Raw genomic sequence first — 24,449 nt, 5'->3', positions numbered from 1 at the left:
TTAATGTCTCTTAGTTTTAATTTATGTCTTCTTGCTGTCCTGTGCACTGCGTAAGATGCCTCAAATCCTTTCCTGAGTAAGGTAAGTGTAAGTGAAAGTTTGCAACTCAATAAGACCCACCTCTCACCTGTCAAGGTCCCTTCGTGCTTTTATAAACAGTAAATAATATGAGCAAAATTTTAATCATTAACTTTTCCTGAGGGAAAAACAAGGGTATCAGAAGTTTAAGAGTAAATAACTTGCCATTCTTTTGCAATCGTTTTTTCAGAAGCTGCTAACAACCAGATAAGTGATATTTACCTCTCGATCTTCTCTGGCATGTTGACAGCTGGCTATGGTAGAATTTCTTTCCTTCTTTGTTTTCAGATGTTTTTTCTTGCTTTTTATCTAGGTAAAAGAATCATATTTAAAAGCAGTATTTAATCAACCCATCAAGGATGGTATATATGCAGGCATAAAATTATCTTGAGACTTCTACTTACAGGAAGATGAAGTGTTTTTCCTATTCCTCCCACTAAGTACAACTAAAAACATTGGGTGTTATACACAAAATAAATATAGGGGGCTCTAAAATGTGACAAAAAAGGCAAACTGGTGAGGGGTCTGGGGAGTAGAGGAGCAACATGACCTGGAGTAGTCTCCTGGGTTTTTTTGTTTGTTTGTTTGTTTTTGCCTCAGATACCCAGCCTTAGAGCTGGAGGAGCCAGCAACCTAGAAATGCCAGTGAGATAAAAAATAATGGCTGAAAACTTTCCAAATTTGAAGAAAGACATGTATGTAAACATCCAAGAAACTCAATGAACTCCAAATAATATGAAATTAAAAGCACCACACCAATTCCATATACCTTTTAGGATTATTTGTGCTAGTTCTGAGAAAAATGACATTGGTAGTTTCATACGAAATGTATTGAGATTGTAGATTAGTTTGAGCAGCATGATTGTTTTAATGATGTTAACCAGACAAAGACAAATATGATGTGCTTTAACTTATATGTGGGATCTAACAAAACAGAACAAATGAGCAAACAAAACAAAAACAGACTCATAGAAACAGAGCTCAAACTGATGGTGGCCAGAGGGGAGGGGGTTGGGAGGACAGGTACAAAGGTGAAGGGGAGCACAGTCAATAATACTGTGATGGGTTTGTGTGGTGACATTGTAAGGTATATAGATATGAATGTCAAATCATTATGTTGTACACCTGAAACTAATATAATATTGTATACCTACTACATGTAAATTAAAAAAAAAATCTATTTGCAATAAAAAACCCACACCAAAACACATTACAATCAAACTTTTGGAGTCAACGATAAAAAGAGCATCGTGAAAGCCACAAGAGGGAAGCAAATTATTACATGCGAGAATCCTCGATAAGATCATTAGCAGATTTCTCATCAGAAACTTTGGAGGCCAGAAGACAGTGTGCCAATATATTCACAGTGCTTAAGGGAGAAACATCTGGCAGAACTGTCTTTCAAAAATTAGAGAGAAATGAAGACATTCTCAGATACACAAAAGCTGAGGGTGTTCGTGACCTCTAGACCTGCCTTGCAAGAAATGCTCAAGGAAGTCCTGCACAGTGAAATGAAAGGACACTGGACAGTGTAACTATGTATTGATAGAAACTTCATTGCTTTAACGTGACCCATTCTTTCTTTCCTTTTGATTCAAAGTGGTCTCACCCAGCACCCTGGCTCACCTGTCTGCTTCTCCCTTGCAAGTCCACTCCCTTACGTCCATGGCCTCTGTTGGAGGCTGTCTGCCTGTTAAAACGTAGGTGGTAGTGGCCCTGATAATCTCCTAGTTACCTCTGGGCCTTTAAAAAAATCTTGTCATAAAGAACAGCACACATTCACACAAAATAGCTCTATGGTATCCTACTGCAAAATTCAAGAAGTCTACAGCCCTCCTTCCTTCTGTCCTGTCTTTGCCCACCTAGGTTCAGATGGGCTATTTTCCTGCTGGGGTGGCTGATTAGTTCTGTGGTTCACACCCACACTCTCATCTCCTTATAAAACAGTTGGTCCCCCACACCCCACTGTTCTCTTCTGAACACACATTCTCATTTTTTTGTCATATGGGCGGGCTGAGAATTTTCTAAATCCTTTTTGTCGAACACTTCTTTCTTCAATTCATTTCTTTCTTCTTGCATTTTATTATAAGCAGTCAGGAGGAACCAAGCCGCTCCTCCAACACTTTGCTTAGAAATCTCCTCAGCTAAATATCCAACTGAATCACTCACAAGTGCTACTCCCCACAAAACATGAGACCACAAATTGAGTTCCGCCAAGTTCTCTGCCATCTGCTCACAAGGATTGCGTTTTCTCCGTTGTCCAATAACACTTTCCTCATTTCTGTCTGAGACCCCATCAGAACCACCCTTAACAGTCATATTTCTACCAACATTCTGTACTTGATCCTTTATGTATTCACTACAGTGCTCCTCTTTTCTTCCTGAATTGGCACCGGAATCGCCTTTGAAATTCTTTCACGGCAATATCACCATTTCCTAAGACACACTTCCAAACTCTTCCAGCCTCTACCCATTACCCAGTTCCAAAGCCACACCCACATTTGGGGACATTTCTTATAGCAGCACCCCATGCTCAGTACTGTCTTTGGCTTAGTTTGTCTTCGTCACCTCCGGCTCACATTACACTGGGGGTTAGGGTTTCAACATCCGTATTTGGCAGTGGGTACAAACATTCAGTTCGTAGCACCACCTCAAGTCCCGATTCCTCCCCTCGGCTCTCATCTCCTCCATAGGTACTTATCATCTAACACGCCATATGTTTTACTTACTTATCTTTATTTTTTATATCTCCAACGAGAATATAAGCTATGAAAGGGAAGGATTTTTGCCTTATATTGTTTACTGCTCTATCCCTAGAGTGTATAGCTGGAGCTCATATATAGCTGTTAAATAAATGATTGAATGACTATTGGACTAGCAGTCAGGCGATGGATGCCATACTACCAACTCCCATTACAAGTGGTGTGGCTCTTGAGAAACAGTTTAATCCCTCTGGCTATTAACTGTTTCATCTATAAAGTAAGGCTGTTAAGAAACCATAAGGTTAGAAAATTCTGTGATTTAAAGACATGGTACATAATCAGAAAATCACAAGTATTGCTTTGTGATAATTATACAACTGTGAACATTTTTTGCCTGATAGTCGGATAAAAAAGAGGACCTATTTAGCATACCTACCCATACCATAAGGTAGAAATTTTCAATCATACCTGAGGAGTTAACTTGAGAAGATAAGTCTGGGAGTCATTCGAGTCTGAACAGTCAGAGCCTCGGCTACTACAAAAAAATAATAAAATGTTACCTTAGTTTATAGGCTGTTTTGGTGTCATTTTAAAATCTCAACCGTTACTTTTGCTTTATTGTCTTCTTGGAATGGTAGAAATAGTTCTAGTTATGGGAAGAATGTTTACAAAGGTGGTGCAGACAGATACCTGGTAGTTCTAGGCATCTTAGGCTATTAGAAGAGTAATGACTGAAATTGATGGGAACACAACAAATAGAAACAAATCCATGAGTTCAAAGTGATACTCTCCATCTGCCAATAAACTTACTAGTCATCCCTGGAGGTTACAGGGGAACTCACTCAAAGTCTGAGAATTTCTAAAGGGGAAGAATCAAATATTTATTCTTCCTTTTCCATAGAAACAATACTAAAATTAGTACCTTCTTTCTTCCAACAACATTCCCTTAGCACCGAATTTAGAACTTATTATTCACTAACTTAGAGTATTTATGTGGCATCTTTATAAATGTGCCAGTTCTCTGTGGGTAATGACAGCATTAAAAACAACTTGAGTCTGTCTTTCACATATAGTACATAGTAGGTGCTCATTTAATATTACTTGACTAAATGGGTTAATAAAGTCTTGATGAGGTCTGGAAAAAGTAATGTGCATGGGAAAAACTTTCCTCCACTACAGTCAGGATTTTCAATTAAGACTGACAATTACATCTTAGTAATATGAAAAAGAGCCCAGTGAAAGAGCACACCAAATTACATTCCTTCCACCATTTTTCCTTACCTAGACTCTAGATCCAATGTAATTTCTTCCAGAGAAGTATCTGAATCATCAAGGACTTTTTCCAAATTTATATGTTTTTGCTTTTCTTCTAATTCTTTTAGGCACTGATAATACTAGGGAAAATGATAAATGAGATTATTATAAAAGTAACTTTATTTTCTAATTAAATTAATTGAATATTTATAGATACCTGGAACAATAGCCACTGGGACATCAATGACTAAGAGGTCCAGAACACTGTCAGGATATTAAAAGGCGTAAACTGCCATAGGCCCGTGGGCAGGTTAATGTTACTTGGTAGACTGGGGTCAGATGTGTTATCAAATGGACTTTGCTTACCTTAGTTCAGTCTGGATCACAATAGTCCAAGAGAGAATCACAAAAACGATATCCCATTGACTCCAAGTCTTTTATGTTGAAATGAGTGCCTCATTTATTACCTAAAACATCAGTTAGTTAATTCAACTGTGAGCATGACTTAATTCTTCCTTAGCAGACAGGTGTAAGCTGTAAGAGTATAAACAAAGCATCTGATATGATCACATATCCTGTCCTTTGGATTTTCTTCTCTGGGGCAGATCCTTGAACAGCTTATTGTTTTCCCTTATTCTCCCTCCACCACCTGGACCAAAGGTGACTTAACACAGATCAGTCCATGCTGTGAGGCAGAAGAAAATTCAGTAAGAAAGTTATGGGATGCTTGGTTACCAGTTATAAACACCCTAACAATCACTTAAAAAAAACTTGGGTAATGATTTTAATGTTTTCATTATCAATAATATTATATCAGTTTCCAGGTGCTTTAAAAATTAGCTAGGAATTACATGTATATATCTCACTTTCCGTTGGGTTGAAACATTTTCTAATAATTAACAAGTATCTTAATATGAAGTAACCCTGGCTGGTTTGGCTCAGTGGATTGAGCGTCGGCCTGCGAGCTAAGTGTCGCTGGTTCGATCTTCCAGTCAGGGCACATCAGAGAAGGAAAACTCTGACTCCAAAAAACCTCTGCTGCCTTGCGGCATACCTCTTCAGGGGAAAGGCTAAGGGAGTAAACCCCGACAGAAAATCCGGAGCCGGAGTCCCTAAGGCGGTTTGACGTTGTAGTCAACACCGGCAACTCCTGCGGCGCACCTGAAGCCAAGCTGTATTGACTCAGTCTTTCCCTTGGACCCTTCAGCTGCGAAGAGAGGGGGGTCTGCTGCATGGGCAACAGCAGACCCTCCATATCACCCTGCCCAGGCTCTGTAGCTTCAGCTTCACTGGAGAGGACACTCCAGCGTCATCACAAGATGTCGATTCAACACGGGAGGAGACAGATACCGTGTCACTCCCGAGTTGGACTGCACAGCCATTCTTGGCGGTGCAGATAGACTCTTAAGAAGCTACACCATCGTCTCTCGAGACGGACGGCTGCCGACGACGAATATGAAGTAGGCTAAGGATATGCTGGATGTGGCTAAAAGATTTCTTAAATGGAACTACAGAACACTTTCATTTTTAGTTCAAGGAAGCAAGTACTTCCATTAAAATATAAATTGACCAAAAACAAAACACCAGTCTTTGCAAATAGTAAACCCACTAAAAACATTTCTATCCTGATATTTTAAGTATAAGCACTGCTTTTCTTGAAATCATTAGTCATCTGTAGGAACCCATTCTAAAAAGAAGAGCAATTAAGAATTAATTCATGAAACAACCAATTAGGTATTCTATCTATATGCTAAAACTTCCTATTCCTAAAAAAGGGAAATGGAGAGACAGGGGTACATATAGCGGGGCTTGGTTTATTCATCCGATTAATAGGGTTGATTAGATGTCAGTATGTACTTAAGTGGGAAGAAAGTGCTCATGATTAAACTAACTACACTGCTATCTTACCTTAAAAATGGTTTAAAGGCCCGAGAGCCACGACTGAGAACACTCGGTCTTACCCAGAGTGGAGCCACAAAAAGCGGCCTCCATGGTAAAGCTGTCCCTGAGGCCCATTTTCCACATTACCACCCTTCCTGTTCCTTCTTTGCTCTTCTGGACACTAAACTTGCAAGCTGAGAAAGAAAACTGGAAGAAGCAAATGAACAAGACCCATTGTTTCTAGGATAACAATGTGTTTCTTAGGAAGTAGGGTTGAAAATAAAAAGTAGTTGTGCAAAAACCACTCTCTAAAACTTCAGGAGCTGCTTTTATTTTCTGACCAATGGAAGGAACTCATTTTAAAAATGAGATAGTTACATTTCTGAGAACTACAGATTTAAAATCTAGGAATAAATTTTACTTTTTTTTTTTTTACATTTAAAAAAATAATTAGTTTGTTTACTTATTTATTTATTTTTAGAGAGGGGGAAAGGAGAAAGAGAGGGAGAGAAACATCACTCTGTGGTTGTCTCTCACTTACGCCCCCAACTGGGGACCTGACGTGCAACCTAGTCATGTGCCCTGACTGAGAATTGAACCAGCGACACCTGGCTCGCAGGCCGACACAAATTTTACTTTTTATCTATAAATTACATATACACTCAAAACCAGTTGAGTAATTCTTAATACTGTTGGGATAAGATCTTATATGTCAAAAAGTCTAAACATGTTTATGAATGTTACAGATTTTCAGAATAGAACAAAGATGCTGTGTTTTCCTATGAAAGAGCATTTGAAAGCTGTCTGATAGATTGTTATGACTTCAGTATTTATCGTTTTTGCCATTTTATTTTAAAATTAACATATAATAAATCTGAAATTTTTTGTGTTCCATTCTATGAACTTTAACACATGTGTAATTTGTGTAACCAGTACCATAATCAGGATAAGAACAATCCCATCACTTCTAAAAAAACTCCTTTATGCTATCCCTTTGCAGTCACAAGTATTTCATTTATTTTGGAGCTACAGTAAATGGTATTGTTTTTAATTTTAGTTTCCATTTGTTCATTGTGAGTTTACAGAAATTAAGTTGTTTTTTGTGGGCTGACCTTGAATCCCATGACATTGCTAAACTCACTTATTAGTTTTAGGAGGGATTTTTGTGGATTGCTTTGGATTTCCTATGAAGGCAATCATGTCATCTTTATTATTGTACTTCTTCTTTTCCAATCTGTCTACCTTTTATTTTGTTTTCTTGCCTTATTGCACTTGTTAGAACCTCCAGGAAAAAGATGAACTGAAGGGGTAAGAGTGAATATTCTTGTCTTGTCCTTGACCTTAGGAGGAAAACACTCAGGTTTTTTAAAAATAATCGTTAAGAATGGGGGCAGGATAATGGGCACTTCCTTCTTCATATTTCAATTTATTGGTCACTAAACATTCCACATAGTTGCTTTCTTACTGTCAATTGTAAAATCAGGCAAAATAACTAAGTAAAAAATTAGTATACTAAATAAGACTATCTATTCTGTCTCATGTGGGCAACATTTAGTAAAGAAAAAGTTAAAATCTTAAGAAGTGCTTACTTTATCTGGACAATTTTTGCTCAGCATAAGGGGAAAGATTCGTTGCTGTAGGCATAATGCTTTACATCGATCACTGCCACCACAGCCATACATGAAGATGTTCTCTTTCCTACTGTGGCCATGAAGGTCACAATATAAAATGACCTCTCGTTTCTCCATCAATCTACCAAGAAGAAAAAGAGTAAGTTACTAAATTTTACTTTTGTATTTTCCTTTTATGGTATAACTACAGATTTACAAGTCTAATATGCAAATAAATAAAATTTATTATACATTAGCTTTCAATTTTTCCTTTTATCCTACTGTATATTATTATTAATATAGGATTTAAAAGATGCCTGCTATAATTTCCTATTAGCCATATTTAAAATACAGATGCCTTTCATTAAAAGGATAAAATTTACCCTACTCCCAACACTTTCTCCAATAGGATCTGGTATATATTCCGGCTTTCTGTTGTATATGGGAACAGTTCACTTCTTCCTCCATTAGCTCTCGTGTGCATTCCTTCTGACTGGGATACCTTCTTTCCTCACCCCTCAAGACTGACATCCCTCATGTCTCATTTCCTCTCTAACCACTCAAACACGTAGATTTTTTTTTTTAACTCCTGTAGCACTTAATATTGGTACCATTTACTTGGCACTTGCATAGGAAAGTTTCTGTACTTTTGATATTTAACTTTGTTAAGGATAAGGAATGCTTCAAATCATCTAGAACAATGCTATACCCAAAATATTTGTTAAAAGTTGAGTGCCTTATGACTTGGTGCTAAAGTCAATGAATATTTAACCCTTTATTAATGTGGTGAGTGAATATCATTTTAAGAAAAATGGTACCAAAGCTTGAATTGACTTTTTTTCTGATAAATTTATAATAAATAATTTAAGGAATTTATTACACATTCTTAAGAGCATAATCCTTAGCTTGTGTAACTTAGGCATTCAATAAATATTAAAGTAATAAAAAATAAGCCCCTCCCCCCAAACTGATTGATGATGGCTTTCAAAAGGCAAAAAAGTGATGCTAAGGTGGTAGAATTATGGACATTTTTGCCATTTTTTCATGTTTCTAAACTTTATATAATATTATTATATTACTTAAATATCAAAATTTCATATGTGATTTTATATCTGGAAGGATAAATACCAAAATGTGAGCAATGTTTCTTAGTAATATGAAATGTATCCCCTTATCACAGGGGATATATTCTAAGAGCCCAGTGGATGCCTGAAACCTCCGACAGTACCAAACCTGGCATATACCCTGTTTTTTCCTGGACATACATACCCCTGATGGATTCTCTTTGGTGGATGTGAATTGCTAGGATCACTACTGTGGCACTTTGGAGCCATTCTTAAGCAAAATAAGGGTGACAGCCACAAGCGCTGCAGTACCACGACAGTCCATCTGACAATGAGACGGCTGCTAAGTGACTAACAGCAGGTAATAGATAGATACAGCGTGGATACGCTGGACAAAGGAGTAATTCGCGTCCCAGATGGTACAAGGCAAGATTACATCATGCTACTCAGAATGGCGTGCAGTTTAAAACGTATGAATCGTTTATTTCTGGACTTTTTCCATCTAATACTTTCAGACTGCGGCTGACTATGGGAAGCAAACTGTGGAAAGTGAAACTTATCTGGTGAACTACAATTCTTTTATAACAAAAAGATTAAAACCTAAAATCAAAGGTTTGATTTTAGCTTTGATTAGAAATAATATTCCTTCAAACTACGGTAAAATTTCATATTGAAGCCTGCTACATGTATTAATTTATTGTCCTTTTCTCATTTGGTACCCAATAAATTCCAATTGATAACTTCAGATTGACATAAAGTCACTGAATGACCATTTCAAATTTCTAGAAAACTAGATTATAAAACAAGAACATCACATTAGCTCCTTAATGAGCATAATCCTTAGCTTGTATAACTTAGGCATTTAATAAATACTAAAGTAATAAAAACTAAGCCCCTCCCCCAAACTGATTGATGATCACAATCGCGTGGCACAAGACATGAAGTACGTTGTACATTTTTAAACCAACAGTTCCCAAATTTTAATGGTCTTTTGGTTTCTTTTGAGTCAAAGGAAAGCTCTACTTCTGAGTAATTAATTCCCAAAGAATTGTTACTACTTGTGAAGTAAAACAGGAACTAAGGGTTTCTCATCTTACTTTAACTTAAATCACTTTAGAAACAGTTTCAATATTTTCTTATAGATAAGATAAGATATTCTAATATCCTATACAAAAATATACTCTATTTCTCATATTCTTTAACAACTTTTTTCTTTTTTATATTTGAGGAAATACTGAATACATTTAAGGCTTTCAGTGTTCCAGATTCTATTCTGGGTACTTTAATAACAAAGTAACAATAATTTCATGTAATCCTCCCATCTATGAGGTAAGCATTATTATTCACATTTTATAGATGATAAAACTGAGGCTTAGATTTGTTTTAAAATTGCTTAAGGTCACACAGTTAGCAAATGATATAGTAGGATTCCCATCTGATATGTTTAGCTCAAGCTCCACACACTTAACCTAGTCATTCAATGAAAATTTTAAATATTATGTACATTTCACTGTTCTGGATTATTTTGGAAGTTTTAAAGCTGTTCATTTTTTTATAGGGAAAAATAAGGCTATTACTTATGAAAGTTTTTAGTAACTATGTAAGCTGTTAATCCAAAGACTCATCATAGAGCAGTGTATGATGAACACAGAGCCAGAAGGCTCTGTAAGATGTAATTAATTTTCACACATAAGGGATTCAAGGATCCTAAGGTAAACATCAGTGTTACCATTAGCTTTAGCAAGGAAATCAAATTTGGGATATGCAAATTTAGCTATGAGTTTCATGAAGTCATTAAAATGTTCCAGGGTCGATATCATTATTTAATAAAAGGCTAGTGAATCCAGAGTATAGAAGCCGAGTTAGGAAGAATGGGGGAAAATTAAGTTGCTGTAGTTAATCTAGCTAAAGAAAATCTAGAATAACATGAGTGGGATTGTGGAACCAAAATTCTTACTACCAAGTTTACCAAACAAGCAGAGAGGTAATTTGAGGCCTATTTTACCTGTAGATCATGTTCCGGGTATACCAAACAGAAGGGAATAATTTCTTTAGGAGAGAAGTATAGTTACGGTTTAAATCCTGTCCAGCTAAGGAACACCGGTAATTTCCTACGATCACACCATCAGGACTTAGCATGGGTACCACCTTGAAGATGAACGTGTCCCAAAGCAACTGTGCATCACATGAGCTGCCTAAAATAAAGTCTAGGAAGCCTTTCATGATCCAAGAGCTGCTGGTTTCTCCTGGATGTACCCTTGCAGTCAAAATCACGGCCTTGTGCTGTCTTGAGTCAGTATGCTTTGAGGGGCCTGTGATGGTCAACACATACACCATATTCCTCGCAATCGTGTGGCACAAGACACGTATTTTACAAAACTTGAACCTTACTGGGTCATTATTGATGCTAGAAAGGTATTCTTGCAGGTGGGTATAAGTGTATGGATAGCAGTGAGCAAAGTAGCAGGTATCTTTGTCGTGGGGAAATTGAAATGTCCACGTAAGGGAGAAATGATGGTGCCCATCTTGCCCAGGGTTGTTTCTATAATACTTGATTTGGTCTCCGATTCTCTGCCAGCCAATATTATGAGCCTTGGCCTCCTTTTCAGAACAGAACAGTGGGTGCATTCTCTGACTGTAAAGACTAGCCGGCTTGGTGAAATTGATAATAGTGAATCTGTAGACTATCCCTGCTTGGGTATTAGTGACTTGGAAATAGTACCACTGGGTGTGTTTATTCGTGAAGAGGTCAGGGCGCAGAGTCAACTGGTATTCATATTCTGCCCTGGTACATAGAAAAGGAAGAAAAGAAAAGCACATAAAAATGCAAAAAATGACATTCAGTTTTAAATAAATAAGGAAAATTATTTTATTTTTACCTATTCACAGAAAGAATATTTTGGGGAGAAAAATGTTTATTTAGGCAGTATCCCAACTAGCAAGTAATTGCAAAAGGTTAAGAGTTTGAAATTTTCTCTTTTATTGGATGTCAAACTTCTTCCATGCTAACTCTCAAGTCTTTTTATTAATATTCAAGAGGACACGTAAAAAATGCGCATTTGATTTTTTTTAAAAACCTATATTTTCACTCTATTTATGTTTCCTATAAAAGAAATAACGAGTTCCTGAAACTGAATTACAGCCCAATGTTTCTTTTTTTTATTTCAGATATATACTTCTGTTTTCTATTAGATTCTAACTCTAGGGATCTGAAATAACTATCACTGAGAACAGTTAAAAACATATATAAATTAATATGACCACACAGATTACAAAATTTTAAACACTTTGAGGACTGTACTTGATCACTATTTGTACCCCCATGTTTAGTCATTAAAAATACTTAAATAAAGGCAAAAATAATTTTTCTCTATATTACTTATAATACATACATATATTAAAAATTACCTGGTTAGTTGTGACTTTTTGTTTACCAAATAACTTTCTAGTCATCAGCACCATGCACTTAGTGTGTGTGTTGTGTAGTTATAAACAGTGACCGAGAAATAGGTGGAAAGAATGCGCAAAACCTCGATAGCTATTGAATCTAGGGGATCGGTACTTGATAGTTAATGTAGAACTTCATTATCCTCTGTACTTAAGTATAATGCATGTTAAAACATTTTCATAATAGATGTTTTGAAATTCTACTTATTTATTTTTAGAGAGAGAGGAAGCGAGGGAGACAGAGAAGGAGAGTAACATGGATGTGAGAGAGAAACATCGATCGGTTATCTCTCATAGGCTCCCTGACTGGGGACCAAAACCGCGACCAGGTATGTGCCCTGACTGGGAAATTAGGAATCAAACCAATGGCCTTTCACTTTGTGGAACGACGCCTAATCAGCTGAGCCATACCATCAGGGCCGTAATAGAATTGTTTTTTAAAATGCCCTTGGATAGCATACATGTTCCTAAGCATATTTTACGGAATACTCATCCCAAGAAGTATTCTGTTAAAAACTTTGAAAAGTAGTGTGTTTGTGTGTGTGTGTGCGCAAGAGAGAGACAATTCATACTGTCACACTGAAAATGCACAGTACAGAAACATGCTTAACTTTAATTGATAGATCTCAAAAATTATTTGAACCTTTCACACCAACCCCCAGGATAATCTCTAATTAGCATCTGTACTTCAAGGAATTAGATACAGTTCAGTGATGGATACTAAAACTTCAGTGTACCAAGCACAGAAAATAATAAATAGTTGATGGCCTAGCTCCTCAGATAAACGTAATTAAAACCTACACTTTGACTACCTTCTGTAGATTCCCACTCTCAAACCTTGCTTCAAACATCAATGTGTTGTCACAACTATCCACAGGCTGCTTCAAGGGTTTTCGGTTGCCCCCAATTCGGGTATACACAAAACAGGGTTCTTTGTAAGCTGATGAGAGAAATAGGTCGTAAAGATATCAAGCCATGTCTAAAGCATAGGCTATTCTGCTTAGAGCTTGGAGCTATAGTACAAGTGAGGTATCACTAAGAATTTTAATTTGCAAAGTAATTTGATACTAACATATAGATTTATGTTTAAGTAAGAAAATCTAAGAGTACTTAGACTAGCAAAGCAATGCCTATAATATATTCATATATTGTTCACATTAAAAATACTCATTCCACTTATGGTTATTATGAAATAATTGGTTCCTAACGTGACCTTTCACTATAAATGACTATAAAATTGGAAAAAAATATGAGCTAGCTTTTTTTCATATATTGGACAACACAGACCAGAACTATATCAAATTCTTGAAAGAAGGTAAACACATGAAGCAAGCCCTGTGTTTAACCCTGGTTTTCTTCCATGAGTACTTTCTGATTACATCTTCGGAAGGTGGCACCGAAGAATAGTATAACAGGCCCTGGCAGGGTGGCTCAGTTGGCTGGAGCATCATCCCTTACACTGAAAGGTTGTGGGTTCGATTCTGCTCAGGACACATACCTAGGTTGTGGGTTTGATCCCTGTTTGGGTTGCATACAGGAGGCCACCAATTGATGTTTCTCTCTCACATTGATGTTGCTCTCTCTCCCTTCCTCTCTCTCTAATATCAATAAACATGTCCTTGGGTGAGGATTAAAAGAAAAGAAAAAAAAAAAAAAAGAATAGTGTAACAGTCCCTCTGGGCTGAGGAGGCAAGATTGTTCCTCGGGGCTGCTGAAATCTGTGAGGCAGGACACCAGAGGGAAGAAAGCTACATAGAGAAAGGGCCTCAACAGCTTGCATGCTGTTTCCCCAGTTCTTTGCTGAGGGCTTCGCTGCACAAGCACAGGGTAAGACTAAGCAAGATAGGAGAGAGTGTTACTCTGGGGATGAGATACTAGAGAATAGACAGTTCTATAATATATTGGAATTTCAACCTATCCAGAGCGGAAAGATTTCATTAAGCACCACAGACTTTTGATTGTGACTCCAGGAAGGCATAAGAACCACATCTAAGAGTGAGGGCCATGATCTATTACTAAAGACAAAATGAAAATAAATGTGCCCTATGAAAAAAATAAAATCAAGTCTGAAACAAAATTATCTATCAGCAACTTAGCTCCCTAACAAAACAAAATTCAACTTAAGTTTTAAAAAGAATATGGCAAAGAACCTGAACAAATACTTCTCGAAGGAGGACATAAGAGGGCCCATAGGCATATGAAAAAATGGTCAACATTACTAGCCATCAGGGAGATGCAAATTAGAACCACAATGAGAAACCATCTCACACCAGTCAGAATGGCCGTCATCAACAAATCAACAAACAAGAAGTGCTGGTGAGGATGCGGAGAAATGGGAACCCTGGTGCATTGCTGGTGGGAGTGCAGACTGGTGCAGCCACTATGGAAAACAGTTTGGAATTCCCTCAAAAAACTAAAAATGGAACTGTCTTTTGGTCCAGCAATTCCACTGCTAGGATTATACCTGAGGAATCCTGAAACATCAATTCAAAAGAACCTATGCACCACTATGGTCATACCAGCTCTATTTACAATAGTCAGGTGTTGGAAACAGCCTAAGTGCCCATCTGTAGATGAGTGGATCAAAAATCTGTGGTACATTTACATAATGGATACTATGCAGCAGTCACTCAAACCTCGTCGTGGGAAATTTGACGGACAGATAAAGTACTTCAACCCATAGTTGTCTCAGCCAGTATTGACCATTAAGGGTATGTTGTGATCGGTTTCTTAGACATTTTTCGTCAGGAATGCATTTTAAATATACTAAGGCTCACTTCTGTATCATGACTTCCACTTCCTCTTCTGAAACTCAGTAAGACATTTTTCTAAAGATTTTATTTATTTACTTACTTATTGTTAGAGATCCCCTGGCTGGTTTGGCTCAGTGGATTGAGCGTCGGCCTGCGAGCTAAGTGTCGCTGGTTCGATCTTCCAGTCAGGGCACATCAGAGAAGGAAAACTCTGACTCCAAAAAACCTCCGCTGCCTTGCGGCATACCTCTTCAGGGGAAAGGCTAAGGGAGTAAACCCTGACAGAAAATCCGGAGCCGGAGTCCCTAAGGCGGTTTGACGTTGTAGTCAACACCGGCAACTCCTGCGGCGCACCTGAAGCCAAGCTGTATTGACTCCGTCTTTCCCTTGGACCCTTCAGCTGCGAAGAGAGGGGGGTCTGCTGCATGGGCAACAGCAGACCCTCCATATCACCCTGCCCAGGCTCTGTAGCTTCAGCTCCACTGGAGAGGACATTCCAGCATCATCGCAAGATGTCGATTCAACACGGGAGGAGACAGATACCGTGTCACTCCCGAGTCGGACTGCACAGCCATTCTCGGCGGTGCAGATAGACTCTTAAGAAGCTACACCATCGTCTCTCGAGACGGACGGCTGCCGACGACGATGACGATGACGACTATGCAGCAGAAAGAAAGAAGGAACTCCTACCTTTCGCAACAACATGGATAGAACTTACAGTCAGTGTAAGACAAATACCATACGATCTCACCTAATACAGGAAACTAATGAACAACACAAACGAATGAGCAACATAGAACCAGAGGCATGGAAACAAGGAACAGACTGACAGTGACCATGGGGAGAGTGGGGCAGGGGAAAAGGAGGGAAAGAAGGGGAAGGGTCTAGTCAAGGAACTAGTATGAATGACCCATGAACATGGGCAATAGGGTGGGGATTGAATGTGGGAGGGGGGATGGGTGGGGTAGGGGGGAGCAATGGGGGAAAAATGGGACAATTGTAGTAGAAAAACAATTTAAAAATCCTAATAATTAAAAAAATAGAATATGATACAGACTCTAACAGCATATCTTTCACAATGTTCTGCATATGACTAAAAAATTATGAGGCAATGAGGAGAAGCATGGATCAGGAAAATGTGATCCATATGGAAACACACACACACACACACACACACACACAGAGTCAACAGACCCCAAGATAAGTCAGATAGAATTTACAGAAGATTTTGAATATATGTTAAAAGACTTAAAGGAAAAGATAGAGATAATGAACAAACAGATTAATCTAAAAAAATTGGAAACTATGAAAAAGAACCAAATGGAAATTCTAGAAATAAAAAATACAATTACTGAAATAAAAGATTTACTAGATATGCTTAAAAGAAACTTTGAGGTTTGCAGAAGAAAGACTCTATGAACTTAAGAACTAAAAACTCAGGGACAGAGGACAAAAATTAACAAAAATTCAGTGACATGTGGGACATAACTAGAAATCCAGCATATATGTAATTGGAATTCCTAAGGACAGAGAGAAAGAATACGATGGGAAAATATGTGAAGAAATAATTGTTGGAAATATCTCAGATGGGGGGTGAAGTCTTTTCATCTATAATCCAATAAGAAGCAAACTCCAAACAGAATAAAGATATAAAGATAACCAAATTTAGGCAAAGCACAGATTTCCTGAAAAGAGCCAGAAAGAAAAAGACACATCATATACAGTATAAGGAACGATGATAAAAACTATGGCTGCCTTTTTATTAAAGACAACAAATGTCACAAGACACTGGAACAAAATCTTTAAAAAAACACATCTTTAAAAAAAGGGTCAATCAAAATTCTATATATCTAGTTGTTTGGGGACTTCTCTCTCCTACAGCTACAGGTCTAAAAACTATCTGTCGTTTTACCCTTTCAGGCCTAAGGTACATAATGGTTCTGATCTGTTGACAGTCTTATGTTCCTTCGCAATCCCTTGTTAGTCTCCTTTAACTCTGTTCACCCTTTTATATTTTCATTGAACTTTAAAAATTATTCCAAGTATGCCATCCAATTCCTGACAAGACCCTGGCTGACTTACCTCAATTATTTCAATTTTTAAAGAAATTTCGTATATTTATTTTTAAAGAGGGAGAAAGAGAAGGTGAGAAACATTGATGTGAGAGAGAAACAGCCATTGGTTGCCTCCTGTACATGCCCTGACTGGGGACTGAACCCATAACCCAGGTATGTGCCCTGACTGGGGATTGAACCTGCAACCTTTTGGTGCATGGGATGATGCTCCAGCCAACTGAGCCACCTGACCAGGGATGATGTTTTATTTTAAAGTAATTTTGCATAAACTGAAGTACACCTTCAAGAATATAATTAGCACTAAATCAACATTTGGATCAATTTGTCACCAAACATCTTTGTGGGGACAGGGATTCCCTGGTAATACGCAATTTCCACTATAAACAGCAAAACAAATACTCATATAACTAAGAAATTAACCCAGGTACCAAATCACATTTTATAGTAACATGTTTCGTCATGTACCCACCATCTTCAGCTAGATAAACCACTCTATTTTCCTCAGAGTTTGGATAAAGAGGTTCCCTCTCTAGACCTGTTGGAACATACATCGGCTCAGAATAAGGAGGAGTCCCATTTGTAGAGAGAGTGAGACAGAGAGAAAAAGAAGAGAGAGAAACATTACTTGAATATGACAAAAATAAAACAGGAAAATTTTATAGGACATTTTAAAATTGTTCATTGGTAGATCTTGGCTAAAATTTAAAGTTTTGTGTGGGGCTAGATTTGACCAAGGATTCATTGGCAGTAATAAATGAACATTATCACACTGTAACAAAATCCATAATGTTTCACTTGCACCTTGTTCTCCATTATTATAGTGAGCAGCTCATGACTATTTTGTGTCATTATAGATTTTATACTAAAGTTTCTGTTTTTCTTGGACATTTGGTATCTGTCTGACCCATCTTTGGAAATCTTGCTCCACCTTTTATTCTTCCTTTCCCTGCATCTTCAGCATCTTGCCTGATAATGGTTGTCTCCTAAGCTTATAAACATGCTCAAGTGTCTTCTGTCTCTGCAAAGAAAGGCTGTCCTTGGACCTCCACCTTCATCGTTAGCTATAGCAGCTTTCCTCTTCATTATTTTTAGGACCAAGTTTCCTAAAAGTTGTCTGAACCATGTTTAAATGTGTGATCTATTTCAGACAACGATCTTTTTGACTGGAAAAAAAATGACTTCACAGCCCCACTACCCTAGTTGTTCCAATGTTTTAGTGAAACAAGAATCTGATGGTGACTCATTATCCTACTTCTCTTTTATTATTGGCTTATGGTGTCAAACTGTGCTTGGCCCTGGTAACAAATATATTCCTACAGAGGGAACCAGCCTCTGTGATCCCAAATACAGTCATCAGAACAGTAAGAAAAAAAAATTTGGTGGTAATAAGTATTACTGAAAAAACACTTTGGGGATTATGTATACAACTATTTAGCAACCTCAGTATATTTTGCATACTTAGTAGGGATCAAGTCTAGCTACAGAGGAAGCACAGATTAAAATATTGACGCAAATAGGCAACACTGCACATTGTCAGGTAACTGGACAACACATAACCAAATAAACTGATAATAAACAATAAAGGTAGTTATAACTAAAAAGTGATCTCTTGTTAGTTGAAAACCTTAATTGACCCAAATCAAAATTATTCATGATCTGACAACGTAGCACTATTCCGAAATTTGGGGAATTTTAGCTATTTGCCTCAGTGTATGTATATCATCAAAAGTTATGTGACAGCCAGTCATCCCAGTTAAAGAAATAAGAGACTTCATTAATCTGTTTATGTTCTTCTTTAATTATTTAATAGTAAAGAGTCCTTATAATAAGAAATACAAAACTCTAGTATTAGAACTAGAGAAAGAATCTGTACAATAGGGTCAAGTTTACAGCTTAGCATAGTACTCTTATCTAACTGTTTAATTTTCTGAAAAAGTGCCAAACTTTTCCAAAGAGGTGGCATGATTTTATATTCCACCATCAGTGTATGAGGATTCCGATTTGTCTACATTTTCATCAACATCTGTTATCTGATTTTGATTCTATTTATCATAGTAAGTGTTAAGTGGTATTTCATTGTATTATTAATTTGCATCATTTCCCTGGTAAATAAAGATCTTGAATATCTTTTCACGACTTGATGTTTTTGTATGGTGTAAGACAAGGGTCCAATTTCATTCTTTTGCATGTGAATATTCAATTTTCTCAACATTTGCTGAAGAGACTATCCTTTCCCCATTGTGTGTTCTCAGCACTGTTAGCAAAGATCAGTTGAACATATATACATGGATTTATTTCTGGACTCTCCATTCTGTTGACTGCTAGGTATGTCTGTCTTTATGCCAGTACTATACCATTTTTTTCTCTCTTTTTTTAGTACTATACTATTTTGATTACTGTAGCTGTGTGATGTATTTTGAAAGCAGAAACTGTGATGCCTCAGCTTTGTTCTTTTTTTTTCCAGGGTTAATTTGGCTATTTGTAGCCTTTTGAGTTTCCATCTGAATTTTACAGTTGTTTTTCTATTTCTGTAAAAAAATGTCATTGGGATTTTGATAGGGGTTACATTGTCAACATCACTGATCTACAGTGAAATGTAAATCAACACCACAGTGAGATATCATCTCATACCTATTAGGATACTTATTATTAAAAAAAAGAAAGAAAGAAAAATGTTGGCAAGGATGTGAACAAATGGAAATTGAATTGAAATATAAGTATGAATACACACCTGTTTTCAAAGACTTTGTATAAAAAAGAATGTAAATTTTTTTGAATATATTATAGTTAAATAAATAATATTTTGAAATCAATTTCACTGGTTTCTTTTTACCTTTTTTAAAGGTGGATACGAGAAACTGTTAAATTTTATATATATGGAGTTGGCAGAAGTAGGTTTATGATTGTGAATACATGAAGCACAGAGTTTATTATTATGTTACTAATTATTGTATTGTTTTCCATAAGAGAACTGTAAACCTACTTTTGCCCACCCCTGTATGGCTCATGTTATATTTCTGTTGGAATGACTATTCTAACACCAGGAGTCTTCTCATTACAATCAAGGTTGGCAAAGTAAGTTTACTAGTGTGCTTGAATCCCCCAAACTGCTAAGAACATACCAATATGCTGGACTTTTTCATGAATGACCTCACAGAGGTACGGCCACTGTGTTGGGCTCAGAGGACCAGAGGACGAGACACCATATAAATCGCGTGGTTCACGGAGACGTGGCACCCATCTCCCTAGCTGATATTCCAGCAGTATCTGTGTGGTCCGGGGGGAAAAGGAGTAGCTAATGGAGTCAGCTGGAAAAAGATTCAAACACAGTCATGCGTGTTAAGTAGCAAAATTCCAATTCCTATAATTTTTTTATGTATTCCTTTTTTCCCTCCAACACCATTAATTTGTGAATATAATTATTTCATAATTCATGGCACTTTAAAAATAAAAGTAGTAATGAAACTTTGTAACTACTGATCTTTACAATAGCTAAAAAAACAGTTGTTGGTCTCAAATACTATTAACTTATCTTAAATTGTCACTGCTGCTCCAAAAGAATTTTGGATTTGGATAGGAATTGCATTTGTTTCTTGCAGCTTTTATTTTTTTAAATTTATTATTGTTTAAAGATTTCATTTATTTATTTTCAGAGAGAGGGGGGAAGGGAGGGAGAAAGAGAGGGAGAGAAACATCAGTGTGTGGTTGCCTCTCACATGCCCCCAACTGGGGACCTGGCATGCAACCCAGGCATGTACCCTGACTGGGAATCGAACCAGTGCCCCTTTGGTTAGCAGGCTGGCACTCAATTCACTGAGCACACCAGCCAGAGCTCTTGCAGCTTTTATAGCAAACTGTTTACTATTGAGTCTTCTTAAACTTAATCATACTGAGCTCTGGCTGGTTAACTCAGTTGGTTAAAGCATCATTCAGATGTGCTAAGGTTGCGGGTTTGATCCCCAATCAGGGCACATACAGGAATGAACCAATGAGTGAATAAATAGAGTGGAACAACAAATCAATGTTTTTCTCTCTCTTCACCCCTGCCCCCTGCCACCCATCCTGCACTCCTTCCTCTCTAAGATCACACTGAGGTAACTATGTGCCTAATAGGTTATGTATACCCACTGAGCATATTTCCTCACCCCCTACTGGAATAATTCTCATTCTAGGGCTACTGTGTTGACACAACCCTAAGAACACATAGAACACAATGGGGTTGTCCCAAGTAGGCAGTGCAGTGGCTCTGTCTCTTTCAACGGGATAACTGGGCCATCAACTTGATGCTGATAATCACCCTTCCTTAAGCCCATTTCCCTTGTCTTTCATGATGCTACGCTTCCTGGTTTTCTACCTTTCACATTCTTGGTTGCATTTGACCACTGACTCCTCTTGCTCTTCCACTTTTGAAATGTGGCTTTTTGCCTAGATTTAGTTCTAGGCTATTTTCATATAATAGCAGACATAGCAATTCGACTAGGAGTCAGACAAACTGAGTTCTATTCTATCACTTTGTTTCTACATGGTTATGGTTGGTTGGCCGATGCAGCCCCTTTGAACATAAATCTTACTACTTGTAAATAAGAAATGTTACCTTCCATTGCTACTTCTCAAGATTGTTATATGATCCATTTGTTCAACAGACAGTCATTAAGTATCTAGTGTCCCATTACATGAATAGACCACACTTTGTCTAACTTACAGTATGACTCAAAAATGGCAAGGCAACAGTTTATAATTTAGGAAATAAAATTAGATACATACCTTATACTATTTGTAAATGAAAATGATAGAGAAATTAACTACCAAAATTCAAACAAGTATATAAAAGTATTTAAAGAAAATTTTGATAATTATATTGATGATCTTGAAGTAGGGGCTTTTGTAACTTAAACAGATATAAAAATAAAGAGCCACAAATGAATAATGATAAACAACATCAAAATAACTTCAAACAATGAAAGCAATGTAGACAAAGTTAACAAAGGATTACTACAAGGGAGCCATAACACAGGGCATATAAACAGACAAGCACATGAAACAATTCTCAGTTTCTTTAGCAATCAAGGAAATGTCGTTAGTTAAAACAATGAGTTACCTCCTTTTTCCCAACAGACTGAAAACGTTTTAAAAAGAAAAAAAGGGGCAACAGGAAGTCCACAAAATAGTACTACAATAGTTTTCTATGAGTATGGGTATAGTTATGTGTACAAATGCAAAGAAAAAATTTTAGAAGGATAAACATCGAACTGAAAATATTGGTTATTTCGAAAGTGAAGATTTGCTTTAGGATGGCAGTGAAAAAGACAAAACAATAAAAAATAATTAAAGGTCTTATCTTCAATTTCAAAATATCTATGATAGATATGTGAATATTTAGAAGAAATATTTTAGTGTATTTGAAAGTACAACTGTAAATGTATAAATTTAAAAAAATCATGTATACATCAAGATGCCCACATATACATGTAATTGGCAAATGAACAACTTTAAGAAAACTCTTTATACAGGCATACTTCATTTAAATAAAGATGCAGTTCCAAAAGACTGTATTCATTATAACACTAAATGCATTTAAAGCGTTTGTTATTTAAGAAACTATCAAGGTAAATTCTTATGTAAAGTCCTTGTTATAAAGTATTGACCATTTCATTAAATATCGGGTTTACCTAAAACTAACCTCAAAAGTTCTAACTCCAAAAGGTTCTTACAAAAGTGAATACATTTCTCTCTCCTTATCCATACAGAATAATAATTTCCTACTGACAGCCTCAGTTCCCATGCCCTCCCCGCTCCCCCAGCCCGACTGCAGCTGCCTGGGAGTTTCCCGTTTGGCCTTGATTGGCCCGTCCTGCTTGCAGCTGGGAGATAAGCAGGTGAGGACTAAATTCAATAGTTCCTTTTCTCTTCCCCCTATAAAACAACCCGCTCCTTCCCTAGGAGTTCGACTCACGGCACAGCTCCCTCCCTGCCTGTTAATTTCCCCAATAAACTCCTTTTCCCTGCTTGCTGCGTCTTGATGGCTTTCTGAGTGATTCCGTTCTTACACCTACATTATTCAATCTGACTTTTTTCTAGTTTCCTCATTCTGTTATTTTTCATCCACTTACGGTGATACCATGAAGACATATAGGTATGGAAAATATGTGGATAAATTCAAACCTGTTAAAAGTGCACACTGGTGGAGATCTTCACTTACAAATTTCATGAAGGTATCCTCATCCTAAAACAAGAGAGTTTCAAAGTAGTTCTCTTTTAAAGACCAACAGTTTCCAAATTAAGAAATTTTTTACATCTAGTTTGCACTCAGAATAAAGTGCACGTGTTTCATATTTAATGACAAAAATTAAAGAATTATTTTGGGCTACTGGTCTCAAAGCACCCAACACTTCAAATATCCTGAAACCTTAAAGTGCTCATCTTCCGTTCCTTTTTTTTCCATAGGGTAAAGTCATATTAATGATAGAGGGAAGAAATAAAATGTAAAGATTCTTGGTAAACTTGGCAAAACAATTTAAATTAATAAAAATTAACAACAACAAAAAGAACAAGAAAGAAAAGAAACACAGAAAGGCATGGACTTAAAGGGTTATACATCATTTTTGGAACTTTAACTGACACACATGATAACTTATATACTAAAGTGTGAAGAAAATATCTCACAAATATTACTAGAACCAGACAAAATATTTTTAAACACTGCATTTTGCCCCACTCCGTTTTCTTCCTCTATGCGCCTTGTTACATCAGAGCCACATTAAACCTATTATATGGAGCTATACAGGTTTAAAACATAGGCGGTTTCAGTATATGACACATATTATGAACTCAGTAGAATCAGTACGTATGAGAAGTGGACAGGAAATATTAAAAGACCTAATAATGACTTAATACACACTTTTTAATATAACTCAGGAGAATCTTACCTAATTTTTTTTTCAGACAAATACTATCGATAAAGGTTCCTTTCTAGATGGGGAAAACTGCACACAGTAATATCTTGGTTTCCAATCAAATTATTTCCCAACTTCAATGACATGTGATTTAAATATCTGATTGATTCTTACATTCAATTGGTTTTATAATACTTTCAATGGGAATCTATATAACACAAGTTTTATCTCAAATTAAGTCAGAAAAAGCTGAGGAAAACATACTGATTCCTCTTCACTGATTGTTCTGTCCGAATAGTCTTCCTCTTCTGAATCTTCCGACATCTCTTCGGTATTTGGCTGGAGATTTCTTTTATTATGTAAGTAGGCTGTAAAACAATTTCTAAGGAACTTACTGACAGTTTTATTTTTCAATGTAAAGTGTTTATTACATTAAGTGATATCCAAGATGTATTCAATTGACAACAAGCTTCTTTTGAAAATTAAGTTATTAGGACACAGCTAAATAAACTTTCAATTTCAAAGATTTGAAAAAAATTTTCATTTATATGAGAGACCAAATCACAATAAAAGACAAATCAAATAAATAATTTAATTGAGAAAGAACTTACAGGGTACACAACCAAATCTTTTACACCCTATATTTACAATTAAATACCAGAGAGCAATAGCAAGTTCAGAATAAATCTGAG

At 36.7% G+C, this 24,449-nt stretch overlaps 1 protein-coding gene across 1 annotated transcript; it reads right to left on the bottom strand.

Moving 5' to 3' along the window:
* Window positions 1–130: 130 nt before the first annotated feature.
* On the bottom strand, window positions 131–24,081 carry AGBL3 (AGBL carboxypeptidase 3). The gene is given in 13 exon segments (XM_090286905.1): window positions 131–196; window positions 301–387; window positions 3,249–3,315; window positions 4,062–4,174; window positions 4,401–4,501; window positions 5,996–6,122; window positions 7,505–7,667; window positions 10,595–11,374; window positions 12,838–12,976; window positions 17,334–17,441; window positions 19,987–20,172; window positions 23,027–23,087; window positions 24,022–24,081. Coding segments are annotated over 13 exon segments (2,058 nt in total).
* Between the last annotated feature and the right edge of the window lie 368 nt (window positions 24,082–24,449).

Source organism: Furipterus horrens, unplaced genomic scaffold (assembly GCF_987537825.1).
Source record: "Furipterus horrens unplaced genomic scaffold, mFurHor1.1.pri manual_scaffold_9, whole genome shotgun sequence".
In the NCBI taxonomy this organism is placed as follows: Eukaryota; Metazoa; Chordata; class Mammalia; order Chiroptera; family Furipteridae; genus Furipterus; species Furipterus horrens.
This window is presented reverse-complemented; position numbering and strand designations above follow the sequence as displayed.